General features: G+C 41.0%; 1 protein-coding gene across 1 annotated transcript; it reads right to left on the bottom strand.

Moving 5' to 3' along the window:
• Positions 1-4,065: 4,065 nt before the first annotated feature.
• LOC121813478 (immunoglobulin lambda-1 light chain-like) lies at positions 4,066-10,965 on the bottom strand. Its single transcript, XM_042217273.1, has 3 exons — positions 9,159-10,965; positions 7,127-7,435; positions 4,066-7,053 (listed from the first exon to the last, which is right to left on the bottom strand). Exons 1-3 carry the CDS (start codon positions 9,193-9,195, stop codon positions 6,836-6,838), a joined length of 564 nt encoding a protein of 187 aa, XP_042073207.1. The 5' UTR covers positions 9,196-10,965; the 3' UTR covers positions 4,066-6,835.
• Positions 10,966-12,226: the final 1,261 nt, after the last annotated feature.

Consider the following 12,226-nt stretch of genomic DNA (forward strand, 5'->3'; position numbering starts at 1 on the left):
GACAGAGAGAGGGAAAGGTTGAAGATGTGCGTGAACACTCCAGCCAGCTGAGCCGCGCATGACTTGAGGACCCGGCCGGGAATCCCGTCCGGACCAGTAGCTTTGCGCGCGTTCACCTTCCTGAAGCACTTCCGCACATCCTCCTCAGACACAGTGTGCGCGCTGACGTCATCCGCGGTGCGCACACTGTCCGGTCTCATGGTGTTCGCTGTGTCGAATCTGGCGTAGAATACGTTTAGATCCTCACACAGAGAGGCCGTGGTCTGCGGTGTGCTGGTTTTCCCTCTAAAGTCTGTGATCGTGTTTAGTCCCTGCCACATACTCCGAGGGTTGTCAAACTGTTGCTCCACCCTGTCCCTGTACTCACGTTTGGCTGCTTTGATCGTCTTCCGGAGTTGGTAATGTGCGTGTTTGTAGTCCGATGTGTTCGCGGAGGCAAAGGCGGTGCTCCGTGCCGCCAGTGCCGCGCGAACATCTCCGTTAATCCAGGGTTTTTGATTTGGGAAGGATTTAACTGTTCTGGATGGGACGACATCTTCCACGCATTTCCTGATAAATCCACAGACTGAGTCTGTGTATTCATCAATGTCTTTTGCGGCTACGTGAAACATTTCCCAGTCCGCGTGATCAAAACAGTCCCGCAGCGCAGACTCCGATTGGTCCGTCCAACAGTGCACCGCCCTCCGGGTTGGAGCTTCCTGTTTCAGCTTCTGCCTGTAGGCGGGCAGGAGCAGGATGGAGCAGTGATCTGATTGGCCGAATGGGGCGCGGGGGAGGGCTTTGTACGCATCCCGGAAAGAGGTGTAACAGTGGTCGAGAAGCCGGTTCCCACGTGTATTAAAGGGAATGTGTTGATGTAGTTTTGGTGAGACTTTCTTCAGGTTTCCCTTATTAAAGTCTCCGGCTGTGATAAACGCTGCCTCTGGGTGTGCGGTTTCCTCGCTGCTGATCGCGCTGTACAGTTCCCTGAGTGCTCGGTCAGTATCGGCTTGTGGGGGGATGTAAACAGCCGTAATAATCACTGCTGTAAATTCCCTCGGTAGCCAAAATGGCCGGCACTTAATCATCAGGTACTCCAGGTCCGGTGAGCAGAAGGATTTGACCGGGTGCACGTTCGCATAATCACACCAGCTGTTGTTGATCATGAAACATACACCACCGCCTCTGCTTTTCCCAGTAAGATCCTGTGACCTGTCCGCGCGATGCACGGAGAACCCCGGCAGTTGTATTGCAGAGTCCGGTACCTTGTCCGATAGCCAGGTTTCTGTGAGGCAGATCACGCAGCAGTCCCGCATCTCTCGCTGGAATGAGATCCGTGCCCGAAGCTCGCACAGCTTGTTCTCCAGAGACTGCACATTAGCCAGTAATAAACTGGGTAACGGTGGTCTGTAAGTGCGCCGTCTCAGTCGAACCAGAACGCCAGATCTTCTCCCTCTGCGTCGGCGTTTGCGGCCTCCAGGGCCAGAGAACAAAGGCGTCTCAGGTGAGATGAATGGGGGGTCTGCAAACGGAGCGTCCGTGTTGCAAAACTTGAACTCCGGAAAGTTATAAGAAAGACCGTCTTTTATGTCCAGTAAGGTTTGTCGGTCGTACACAAGGAGACATGTGCTACTCGCGAAAAAATGAAGGAAAAGTAAAATTAAACACAGAAAAAAGCTGTTGCTTGGGGGAGCTCGCGACGAGGCTGCCATACTCGGCGCCATCTTGGAACATCCATGGAACATACCATGGTTCCGAATAGGTAGATATCTTCAGCACTCAGGCTCACCCAAGCCCAAACTTCTCGTTGAGAAAGGGGTGTCAATTGCTTCTCCTTTTCAGGGTCGTGGGGGCGGGGGCAGTGGAGCCTATCCCCGCTGTCATAGGGCAAAGAGGCAGGGTACTCGGTGGACAGGTCGCCAGTCTGTCGCAGTAGCTTACCATCACCAGTGTGTGAATGTGTGTGAATGGGTGGATGACTGAATGTAGTGTAAAGCACTTTGGGGTCCTTAGGGACTACAATACAGGCCATTTATCAATTAACCTATCCCCACAAACTGCATGTCTTTGGATGGTGGGAGGAAGCCGGAGTACCTGGGGAGAACATACAAACTCCACACAGAAAGACCCCGGCCTGATGGTGGAATTAAACTGAGGACCTTCTTGTGTACACCAACAGTGCTAGCCATCGTGCCACTGTGCTGATTGTAAAGTAAATAATAAAAAAAAAACCTTTGAAATCAGTTTAATCACTGGAGGATAACTGTGGTGGCATTGCTTCTAAATCTATAAACAAACAATTAATGATCTGTAGTACTTGTAACTTAAAGTCTTTGAGGTGTCATGGTCCCAGTGTCTGCCCGCCCAGCCCCGCAAGGCTACATGTGCTTTTGTTTACTCTCTCTTTCTCTTGCCTCTCCGCCTTGGCGGAGCTCACTGCAGGCCCCCGCCCTTGGACCATACCTGTTGTCCATCAGGCCGCCATTATGTGTTTGCCATTTAAGGCCGAGACGCAGACAGTCTCATCGCTGGATGATTGTGCGAGACACGTTAGTGAGCCTCTAGCCTCAGTGAAATTTTCGTGTGTAAATCTGTGATTCTGCTTAACCAATTTCTTGTTAATAGTTTTCCCGGACCCGTAACCTACCCGCTGTGTGGACGTGTGTGACAAAGAGAGCGTGTGCGAGAGAGCTACCCCTTCCCTGATTTTCCCCATGGACCCTAGGAACCCTGAATTTCCCCCAATGTATATATTCTGCACCTGGTGATTGTGTAAATAAAACTCTGTTTTTGGAACTGAACTCTGCACTTGAGTCCCCGCCATCGCTTGTAACAAGAGGCTTAGTCACATCATAGCCCTACTGAATCAGCTGGCAAAGCCGATGTCCACAAGATGCACTGACAGAGGCAAGGCTGCCGGACACTGGCGCCACCGGGCCCTCTGACCACCACCAGTAGGCAACGGGTGAAGTGTCTCGCCCAAGGACACAACGACCGAGACTGTCGGAGGGGCTCGAACCGGCAACCTTCCGATTACAAGACGAACTCCCAACTCTTGAGCCACGATCGCCCTAATTAACATAAATATTTTATGTTACAAAGTTTCAACACATATACTAAATGTTGTGAATTTTTAGCTTCATATAACAAATACTTTAAAAAAATGTTCCAACTCACTTTCAAACCATTTTTTTCACATGAATATCTAAGAAAACATGGTTTAAATGACAAGCCTGAAATTTTCACTAGTCATTTTTGCCATCAACCATCAGCATCTGTAATTGTGTATTTCAGACAAATGCATCACATGTCTCTCTATTAGCGTATCAAGTAGTCCTTTAAAATCCCATATTTGTGCGTACTTAATGTTTTCAAGACCTACTCCTACCATTTTGAGCCCTTTTGTCATAGAAGAGTCTGATAAGTATAGAACTTTTTATTTTAAACAGCCTTTGAGATATCGATGTTTAAACATTGCCTCAGATTTCAGTGTGCAAAAAAAAAAAAAGACCTGAAAGGAACCTTTCTTTAAAAAGTCCTCCGCCAAGTCCTATATCCTGAAACTAATTGGATTTATGAATCTAAAATTTGTCAGCAACCATTATACATGTTCAAACTTTGTGTCACAACATTTTGATGTAAATTTGAGATGGTTGAGTAGAAGACCAGTGTTGATTTGAGATGAATGACCCGTTTAATAATCAATAATCTTGTGAGACACATAAGTTTTGTTGTGACTCAGTGTGACCACTGGAGGGAAGTAAAGACTCTTTTGCAACATACAATCACGCTGCAGACAGTGCACAGGACACTGGGAGAGGTTTACTCATGCTTATAAGTCATCCAGAAATAAATTTAAACTTGGCCCAGAAGCAGCACCTGCTGTCTGGACTACAAGATTTTCGATTAGTTTCCATGCTCAAAAATATAAAGTACAAAGATATAGACTTAGAAGTTTTAAAGCTCAGTTATTTGGATAGATAACGTCTCGTGTATAATTCAGGGTTTTTTGATAACATATTTTAGGTTCACTACCATGCACAAACAAACACAGATACACACACATAAAATGTAATTTCATTAAGAAAAAGTAACTGTAAGGATCTGTGTTGCTTCTTAATTTGAAGCTGCTAACACGTTGCTCTGATGGTTGGATTAAAAGTTCTAAAGGTTTTTAAATCAAGCTTGAAATTGTCGAAAACAGCTGATTCAATACAAGCTTTGTGCCATCGATTTATTTAATGTAGCAAAACCTTGTCAGTCATTAACAAAGAGCAAATGAATAATAAAAAGTAAATGATGTAGCAGGTGGGTCAGACGGGGTCAGTTCAGCTCTGAGTGGGTGGAGCGCTCAGTGGAAAAGAATGAGAGAGGGGTGCAGCAGCAGATATGGATCTGTTCTCAGCGGTTATTAGGACAGAAAAGAAAGTCAACAGCCAATCAGAGCTTCCCTTTGTGCAGCAGCTGGGCTGTGTGGGTTTCTGTGCGAGTTGGGGGTTTTCACTTTAATGTCACAGTGACAGTTACAGCAACAGCCACAGTTGCACAATAATTCCAGAAAGTATTCAGACCCCTTCACTGCAGTGACTCCGTGTGCTATAATGATGAAATCGAATAAAGTTTTGTTTGTTTAGGTTTTGTTTTGTTTTTTTCGCCAAACATTAGAAGTGAGGTCAGCTGCATCCTACAAAACCAATACAGGGAACACAAAGTGGTTTTTAATAATGTTGGTCCTACAACATCTAAGCTGGTGTTTATTAAAATCAGTCATTAGGATGAATTTTAGGTTAGCTGTACAAACCAGCATTAAGGTTAATCTGAGCTACACTAGTGTTACATTCAAGATGAGGTCACGTGCTTATTCACCCGAATGCAGGTTCGACTTTAGTGGTCAATAATGACCAACGCAACTTAAAAGTATATGTGAGAGATTTTTGGTGCAAATAGCACCATTCATGCAAAGAATATGGAAGAAATCACAGTTAAACAGTATTATAGGAACTTAAAGTTTATGAAGTGATTGCATGAGAACAGTTCAGCGCAGAGTCTCGGACATCCTGCTCGTATGAGAAGACAAACCACACAGAGACAGACTTGGAAACCGCTGAAACAAACAACTTATTGTTCTTCTCGAAACAAACACCAGCGCTTCACCTCACATGTTTTTATTTCACTTCCAATTGATCATGTTTTCACTTGCTCCACCTAAACACATTAAATGAAACAATGATAAGTTTGGAATCAGGGCTTTCAGTATTTAGCTCATGTATGCTGGTGGAAAATTAGATGTCAGCATCAAGAAATATTTCATCAACATTTGGTGTTTTCTGCCGCTTGTTTAAAGTATATTTATTTTTACTGCGCAGCTTTAACAAAGTCAGGTGTTTGAATTCATTGTAGTGTAGTCTTGACTCTTAGTCAGGACCATCTGTCCCCTTAACTACCAGAATACTTCAGTTTTAGTCATTTTCAAAAGTTAGCAAAAAAATAGAAGTACGATTGATGAAATTAATACAGAATGTTTAGTAGAAAAAGTAAATACAGTATTCAGGGTAATTCAAATAAAAGGAAAATTTATAAAAACTAGAACAATTTGACAGACTTTAAGCTGTTTGAAAGAGATTCAGTTAAAAAGGTGAAAAGCGATCCATGTTAGTTTTAAAAGCTAAAGGACGCTGCTATGGGGTCGCAGCGCTAACAGCTGCACTGATATCATGACATTGTTCAGAGGCTTTAAACAATCTCACATGGAACACACAATGACACATAATTTACATAACTGATATATAGATATGCAGACACTGCAGGATATATATGTGCATGTGTAAAAAAAAAACCCACACAGTCCAAATAAAGCTGGTGTAAAGATGATATCGTTTTTAAGACTGAGTCCAGAAAACAACATCCACGGGTTCCTGATAGTTTGGTTCCTTTAGTTAGACAGTTTTTATTCTGTTTCCTTTAATAAGAAAACCACACTATCTGTATAAAGAAACATTTGATTTGCAATGTCTGAAAGAGGACAGAGCTTAAAACTGGAGTTTGCTTTCATAGTTATATCTGCTTCGAATCATGGAGAACATGTTAAATAATATTTTAGGTCATAGAACTAATTGTTGTTGAATGACAAACACATTGGTGAGAGTTCAGAAATGCATCTGCTAAATATGTCCTTTACAAAATGAAACCAATCAAGGTGAACTCTAATTTTAATTTATTTTAACATTTATAATTTCATATTCAAATAAATATTGGGTCATTGTGTTTAACATTTTTATTGCATCTGGAAGGAATTTGTGATTTTGTGAGGGAACATTATGATTTTGAACATTTACTTCCACACTATGATATCACATCATGTGATGACTATGCAGTCCCAATGATAGTGAACTAAAAATAAGGCTCAGACACACCTGCATGTTTTTTTTTATCTAACAGATTTATGGTTTCATGTTCTCATCTTCTTTAAAATCCTGTTTGTATCTCATTAAACATTTGTTCTTCTTTTACCACTGCTCGTTGCCTATCAGCATATATTGGGAGTGCTGCTGTTTCTCGCAGTTTTCTACAAAATTAAACTCAAACAAGCAAGATTTTTTTGTTTGCTTTATTCGGAATATTGCAGAGAAATACTTTGAAGAGCAGGCAACACTTTGTTTTAATTAAACAAATGCTATAAATGATGAATCATCTACTAGGGCGCTAATAATTCTGCCTTTTCTGTTTCAGCTCTTTTTTTAATATTGAAATAAAAAAGAAAGTAAAAAAACAACCAAAATGCTGCACTGTTACAGACTTTTCTAAATCCTGAGTGATAAACGATATGAAAAGCGATAAGCCAAGAAGAAGGAAACAGTCAGTCAGCTGCGTGTTTGCGGCTGCGTCTGATGAGCCTGAGCAGAGAGACTCCACAGCAGTACACCAGACTCTTCGTGATCAGCACCGTGTACACCAGGCAGAGCAGTTTTACTTGTTTTTGAGACACGGGATGTTCTGATGATGGACCTTCTGTTAAAGTTTGATTGGTGGAAAGTGTATCTGGTGGAAGTTCTTTTGGTGTACTTTGAGAAACTCCTGAAACAGAAAAGTCACATTTGAGTAGCTGCGTAGCTAATTTCATGCTGAAAAGGCAACAAACTTTCATTACCTTCCTCTATTTGACCCTCCACCGTCCCCCCCTCGTGTGTGACAGAACAGCCATATGTATGTGAGTTCTCGTCTTGCTGATGGATCAACAAGATGCTGGCAGTGTAATCGGACTCTATGATGTCCAGCTGTTCTGTGTCACCAGGGGGCACCGCCAGCGGAGATCCGTCCTGCTTCTGGCTTTTCCAGGTGATCTTGACCACAGGAGGAACCATTTGTGAGGCCACACACAGCAGGGATCTCTTCTCCTCCAGATGATCACTGGATGCTGCTTGGTACACTGTCACCGAGGGCTTTGCTACCGGCGTAGCTGAAGTTTGACAGCAGACACAGAATTTCACTCAGTGTGACCTGAGAAGCTTCATAATCACCAAACTACCAATCAGTGCCTATCGGCTGTGTAATGGCTCATTTTAAACACTTAACAATATTCAGATGATTTATTGTTATAATGTACAATGTAATATTAAATATTAAAGGCAGAATTATATTTATCAAAGTTAAACTGATTTCATTAACACACAATATTTAATACAATTAAATGGTAAATGGCCTGTATTTATATAGCGCTTTACTAGTCCCTAAGGACCCCAAAGCGCTTTACATATCCAGTCATCCACCCATTCACACACATTCACACACTGGTGATGGCAAGCTACATTGTAGCCACAGCCACCCTGGGGCGCACTGACAGAGGCGAGGCTGCCGGACACTGGCGCCACCGGGCCCTCTGACCACCACCAGTAGGCAACGGGTGAAGTGTCTTGCCCAAGGACACAACGACCGAGACTGTCCAAGCCGGGGCTCGAACCGGCAACCTTCCGATTACAAGGCGAACTCCCAACTCTTGAGCCACGATCACTCCTTTGTCCTTTACGTCTGTTATCACAATTTTAAATTATAACAATACAATGTAACACATCTATAGATGTAAAAATAAATCACATCCTTCACATATCATGGCAGCAGTATTGATAATGAAAGCACGCGTACTTTGTACATTATAGTTTCTGTATATATTTGAATCATATAGTTTGTAATTATTCTAAAACTGTTGCAAATAAGATTTCATATATACGATGTGAATATTTCTATATCAGTTTTTATAATATGTCAGAATTTAATTGTATCGTTTTTTTCATAATGATTTTATATTTGGCATCTATAATCTCTTAAAATATATAAGGTTAGTATATACATATTACAGTAATTTCATCTGAAAATATTTATGAAGAAATATTTGTACAGGGGATTTTTTAAATCCAAATTGCGATTAATGTAACAATACTTTTATGACATTTTAATGACATTTAAGAAATTTCCAGTATGCACAGAGAGAGAGAGACCGAGACATCATTAGATCAGAAACTTCAGAACTTTTTTCATTGTGTTCACATGAGACACAATTTTTTCATGTAGTTAAACAATTGCAATTATTTGAATATGTGAAAAATAGCTTAAAGCCCTCAAAGGATACACAATCAATTCTATATAATGCACTACATGTAATGAAATACTGAATTACATAGCTTATTATATAATTTCAAAACTTTTCTTATTTTAAGTATGATGTCAAGTCCTAAATTTCCAAATTACATCTACTATAATATTTGAGATAATATTAAGTCAGTAGTCATTAAACTTTCCTTAAATGTGTCTTAAGATTCAAATATGAATAACATTTTATTTATAAGCTTATGACTTACTGTAAATATGTCCACGTTTAATTTTAATGATTTTCTTTCACAAATCCCAGTGAGTCTGTTATCGTTTTGAGCTTACAAACAAATATAAAAATAAATAAAAGGATGTTGAAATTTCTTAGATAAGGATTAGTTGTAACCCTGCTCACATCAGACTTTTAGGACTTTTCACGCTGAAAAAAACCCCAATAAATACCTCACATATACAGTGAGATTCACAGTTTTTTCCTACTTAATAGAAACACATTTTAAGTCGGACTTAGCGGAAACTGGCTTTGAACAAATTGTCATTTTGAAAGTTGTAAGGAAAATTAATTCATTTGTTCTTACCTGTTACGTACAGTTTAGCTCCAGAGCCAAAGATCATGTCTCCTCACACAGTGACACAGACCAGTACAAAAACCTGTCTGATGTTGAATGTGGCAGCTGAGGTAAAGCAATGTCATTCACCAATCAGACGTAACATTATGACTCTGCCTGATTTTGTGTTGGTCCCTCTTTTGCTGCCAAAACAGTCGTGAGGCATGGATTCCACTCGACCCCTGAAGATGTGCTGTGGTATCTGGCACTGAGATGTTAGCAACAGATCCTTGAAGTCTTGTAAGTTGTGAGGAAGGACCTCCATGGATCACACTTGTTTGTCCCGTAGATCCCACAGATGCTCAGTTACTGGTCACTGTTTCTTCCTTTGACGACTTTTGATACAAACTGACCACCGCAGGAACACCCCACAATCGGGCTTTTGCATTTTTGCAGCGAGTCATCTAGCCATCACTATTTTGTCAAACTCACTCAAATCCTTACACTCACCCATTTTTTCTGCTTCTAACACACCAACTTGAGGAGAAAATGTTTACTTGCTCCTTAATATACCCTACTGACTAACAGGTGCCGTGATCAAGAGATAATCTTGTCACCTGTCAGGGGTCATGTTGTTATTTCTGTTTAGTGTAATTCAGCTCCATGATTTGGTTCAGTCGAGATGAATTAATGTTGTAAAAACTGCATGAATCTGAATATTCTGCATAACTTCTGCCTCCAGATGATGAGCTACCTGAGCTGACCTTTGTTTCACAAGTTTATTCTTGTCCAAACAGCAGGTTGGCAGTTTTCCTCCAGAATTAAACTTCTCAACAATGTTTTGATGGAGTAGCACTGTAACAGGATTCATTCGCTGTGGTGGGCGTGTAGTCTGTGGCTCAGCTGCACAGTAGGGGTGTTGCAGTGGGTTCAGGGGCAGTGTCAGGAGAGCCTGGTGGACACATCTGACATCGATTGTCTGGAATCAATGAACGGTCTGCAAAGATAAAACTGTGCAAATAAGTCACTTTAACTGCACCAGCCTACCCATCTGAGCATGTTTTGGGACCTAGAAACAGCCAACAAGTGTTACAATATTAGTATGCACTTTGGTCGTCCTCTGGTTTCTAAGAACAAATATCTGTCCAGCCAAATGGTTTCTTCTGTTTGTTCAAAGTTATAAACATCGGCAGAGACAAAAAAAATAAAAAATCTCCTCAGACAAAATACAAACTTGCTGCATGTTTTGTAGTTTAACTGCCTGCAAATCTCAGCATGATTATTATGAGGAGTCCTCATGGTAATGTAGAGAACCAGCACATGACAGCAATGACTGTAAAGGAAAAGAAACCAACCTGTATGCTCTGTGCAGATGTGCAAGGTTACAGAAATAAGAGTTGGACAATCAAAGTGACCAAAAAGACACCAAAGCACAGCTTGCACTCGCGGATGTGATGTAACTTTTAGCTTGGCTGACATTTGTGAGGGTGACAGTCATAACTATAATGTTACTAAAGGGTGTGATTGACCAGTTGGCTATACTTTGAGAATCCTGGATTCAAACTGTTGTTTTTCATTCATTTCTTTTTTTTTCAAAGCCATATGCTTTCTGGTTTCTGGAGCTGTGATCACTGTGTTGTGGTGTTTTGGTTTTCCCTCAGTTGCTGTTCTCATAGAGGAATATTGCTTCTCCAAAAAATATAGACACTTCTGTTTGATGTTTGTCAGAAGAAGATAATCTCTGTGGATTTTTACAGTCTGCTGTTTTTGACCTGAATGTGAACACACAAGACAAGTTTATCTGATACTCCCAATTGTGTCATCTTTTGAATCTTCTTGAATTTATTTTGGTCTTGATTATTTTTACTTCTTATATAAATAGAATACAAACTAGTTGTTTTGGTTTCAAAGGTGATGCCTGCGTCAGTGTGTGTGTGTGTGTGTGTGTGTGAACCTGAGCTGTGGTCTGCTGCTGTTCCTTTGATGGTTTTTGTTCAGCCTGCAGGGATGTTTTGTCACTGTGAGAGCTTTGAGCACAGGAGCAGTAGTAGATGGCTGAATGAACGAGGCTAACTGCATTTATCTCCAACTCACAGCTGTTCTCATTTTTCACAGCTGAGAAATCTTTTCTCTGAGCATGGTTGTAGTCACTGTTGACTTCACCAGTGCGTATGTTAATATGAAGAATCACTCTGAACTTATCACCGTCTTTCTTCTGGTACCAGTGCACATAATTGCCACTGCACTGGGAAGTTCCACAGCTGAAGGAGACTGTTTTGCCAGGTGTCGCAGTCAAAGTTAAATCTTTCTGGATCAGCTCTGCAGCCATGGTAACCAGCGCTGCAAAGACAGAGAGGAAAATGTCAGTTTGATGGTGTTTCTGACATGTAGTTTTTGTTGGGTTGAAACTCACCTAAACACAGACAACACAGAGCAGCAGCTGGGAGGAAAAGCATTGTGTGAACCGTTGTGTTCAGTGACATTTCCTCTGGTGAATCTGAGGAGAAGTGATGCTTTGATAGAAACGAGGCCAAACAAGGACAATTTATATGATCAGACGAGGACCACGTGTTTCTAACAACTCCTACAACCTCCCATTAACTGCTGCAGCTGTCAGTGCTGCTGCTGACTGACAGCTAAGGCGTGTGTTGCAGTTTTCCACTGAGACTGAGGTTTGCAAAACACTAACCTTCAAATATAGAGGGGGATTTATTTATTATTTCAGTCGTATCTTTTCTTCACTTTCTATGAAGTCAGTCAACAAAATGTCTTAAAACTGTGATGACTTCAAAACTAAAAATATTTGTTCCCTCAAACACAAACTGAGGAACATAAAGGGACTTGATGTAGTCTGAAATATTTTTGACCATGCATGGAAACACTATCATCAACATACAACTCAATGATATGATACATATCAACTTTTAACATTCAGAAGGAAAAACCTCCCATAGAACCGGTCTGAGACATTTTTTTCTTTCTTATCCACCTTTATTGTGTACTTCCAGTACTCCCAGTTAGCTGTCAACCTTAATTACAAGTATTAATTTTACCCTTTGACGGTATGAACATTTCGATTTATGATTTAAAGTACTGAA

Source organism: Haplochromis burtoni, unplaced genomic scaffold (genome assembly GCF_018398535.1).
Source record: "Haplochromis burtoni strain Fernald_Lab_line unplaced genomic scaffold, NCSU_Asbu1 Contig_1760, whole genome shotgun sequence".
Lineage (NCBI taxonomy): Eukaryota > Metazoa > Chordata > Actinopteri > Cichliformes > Cichlidae > Haplochromis > Haplochromis burtoni.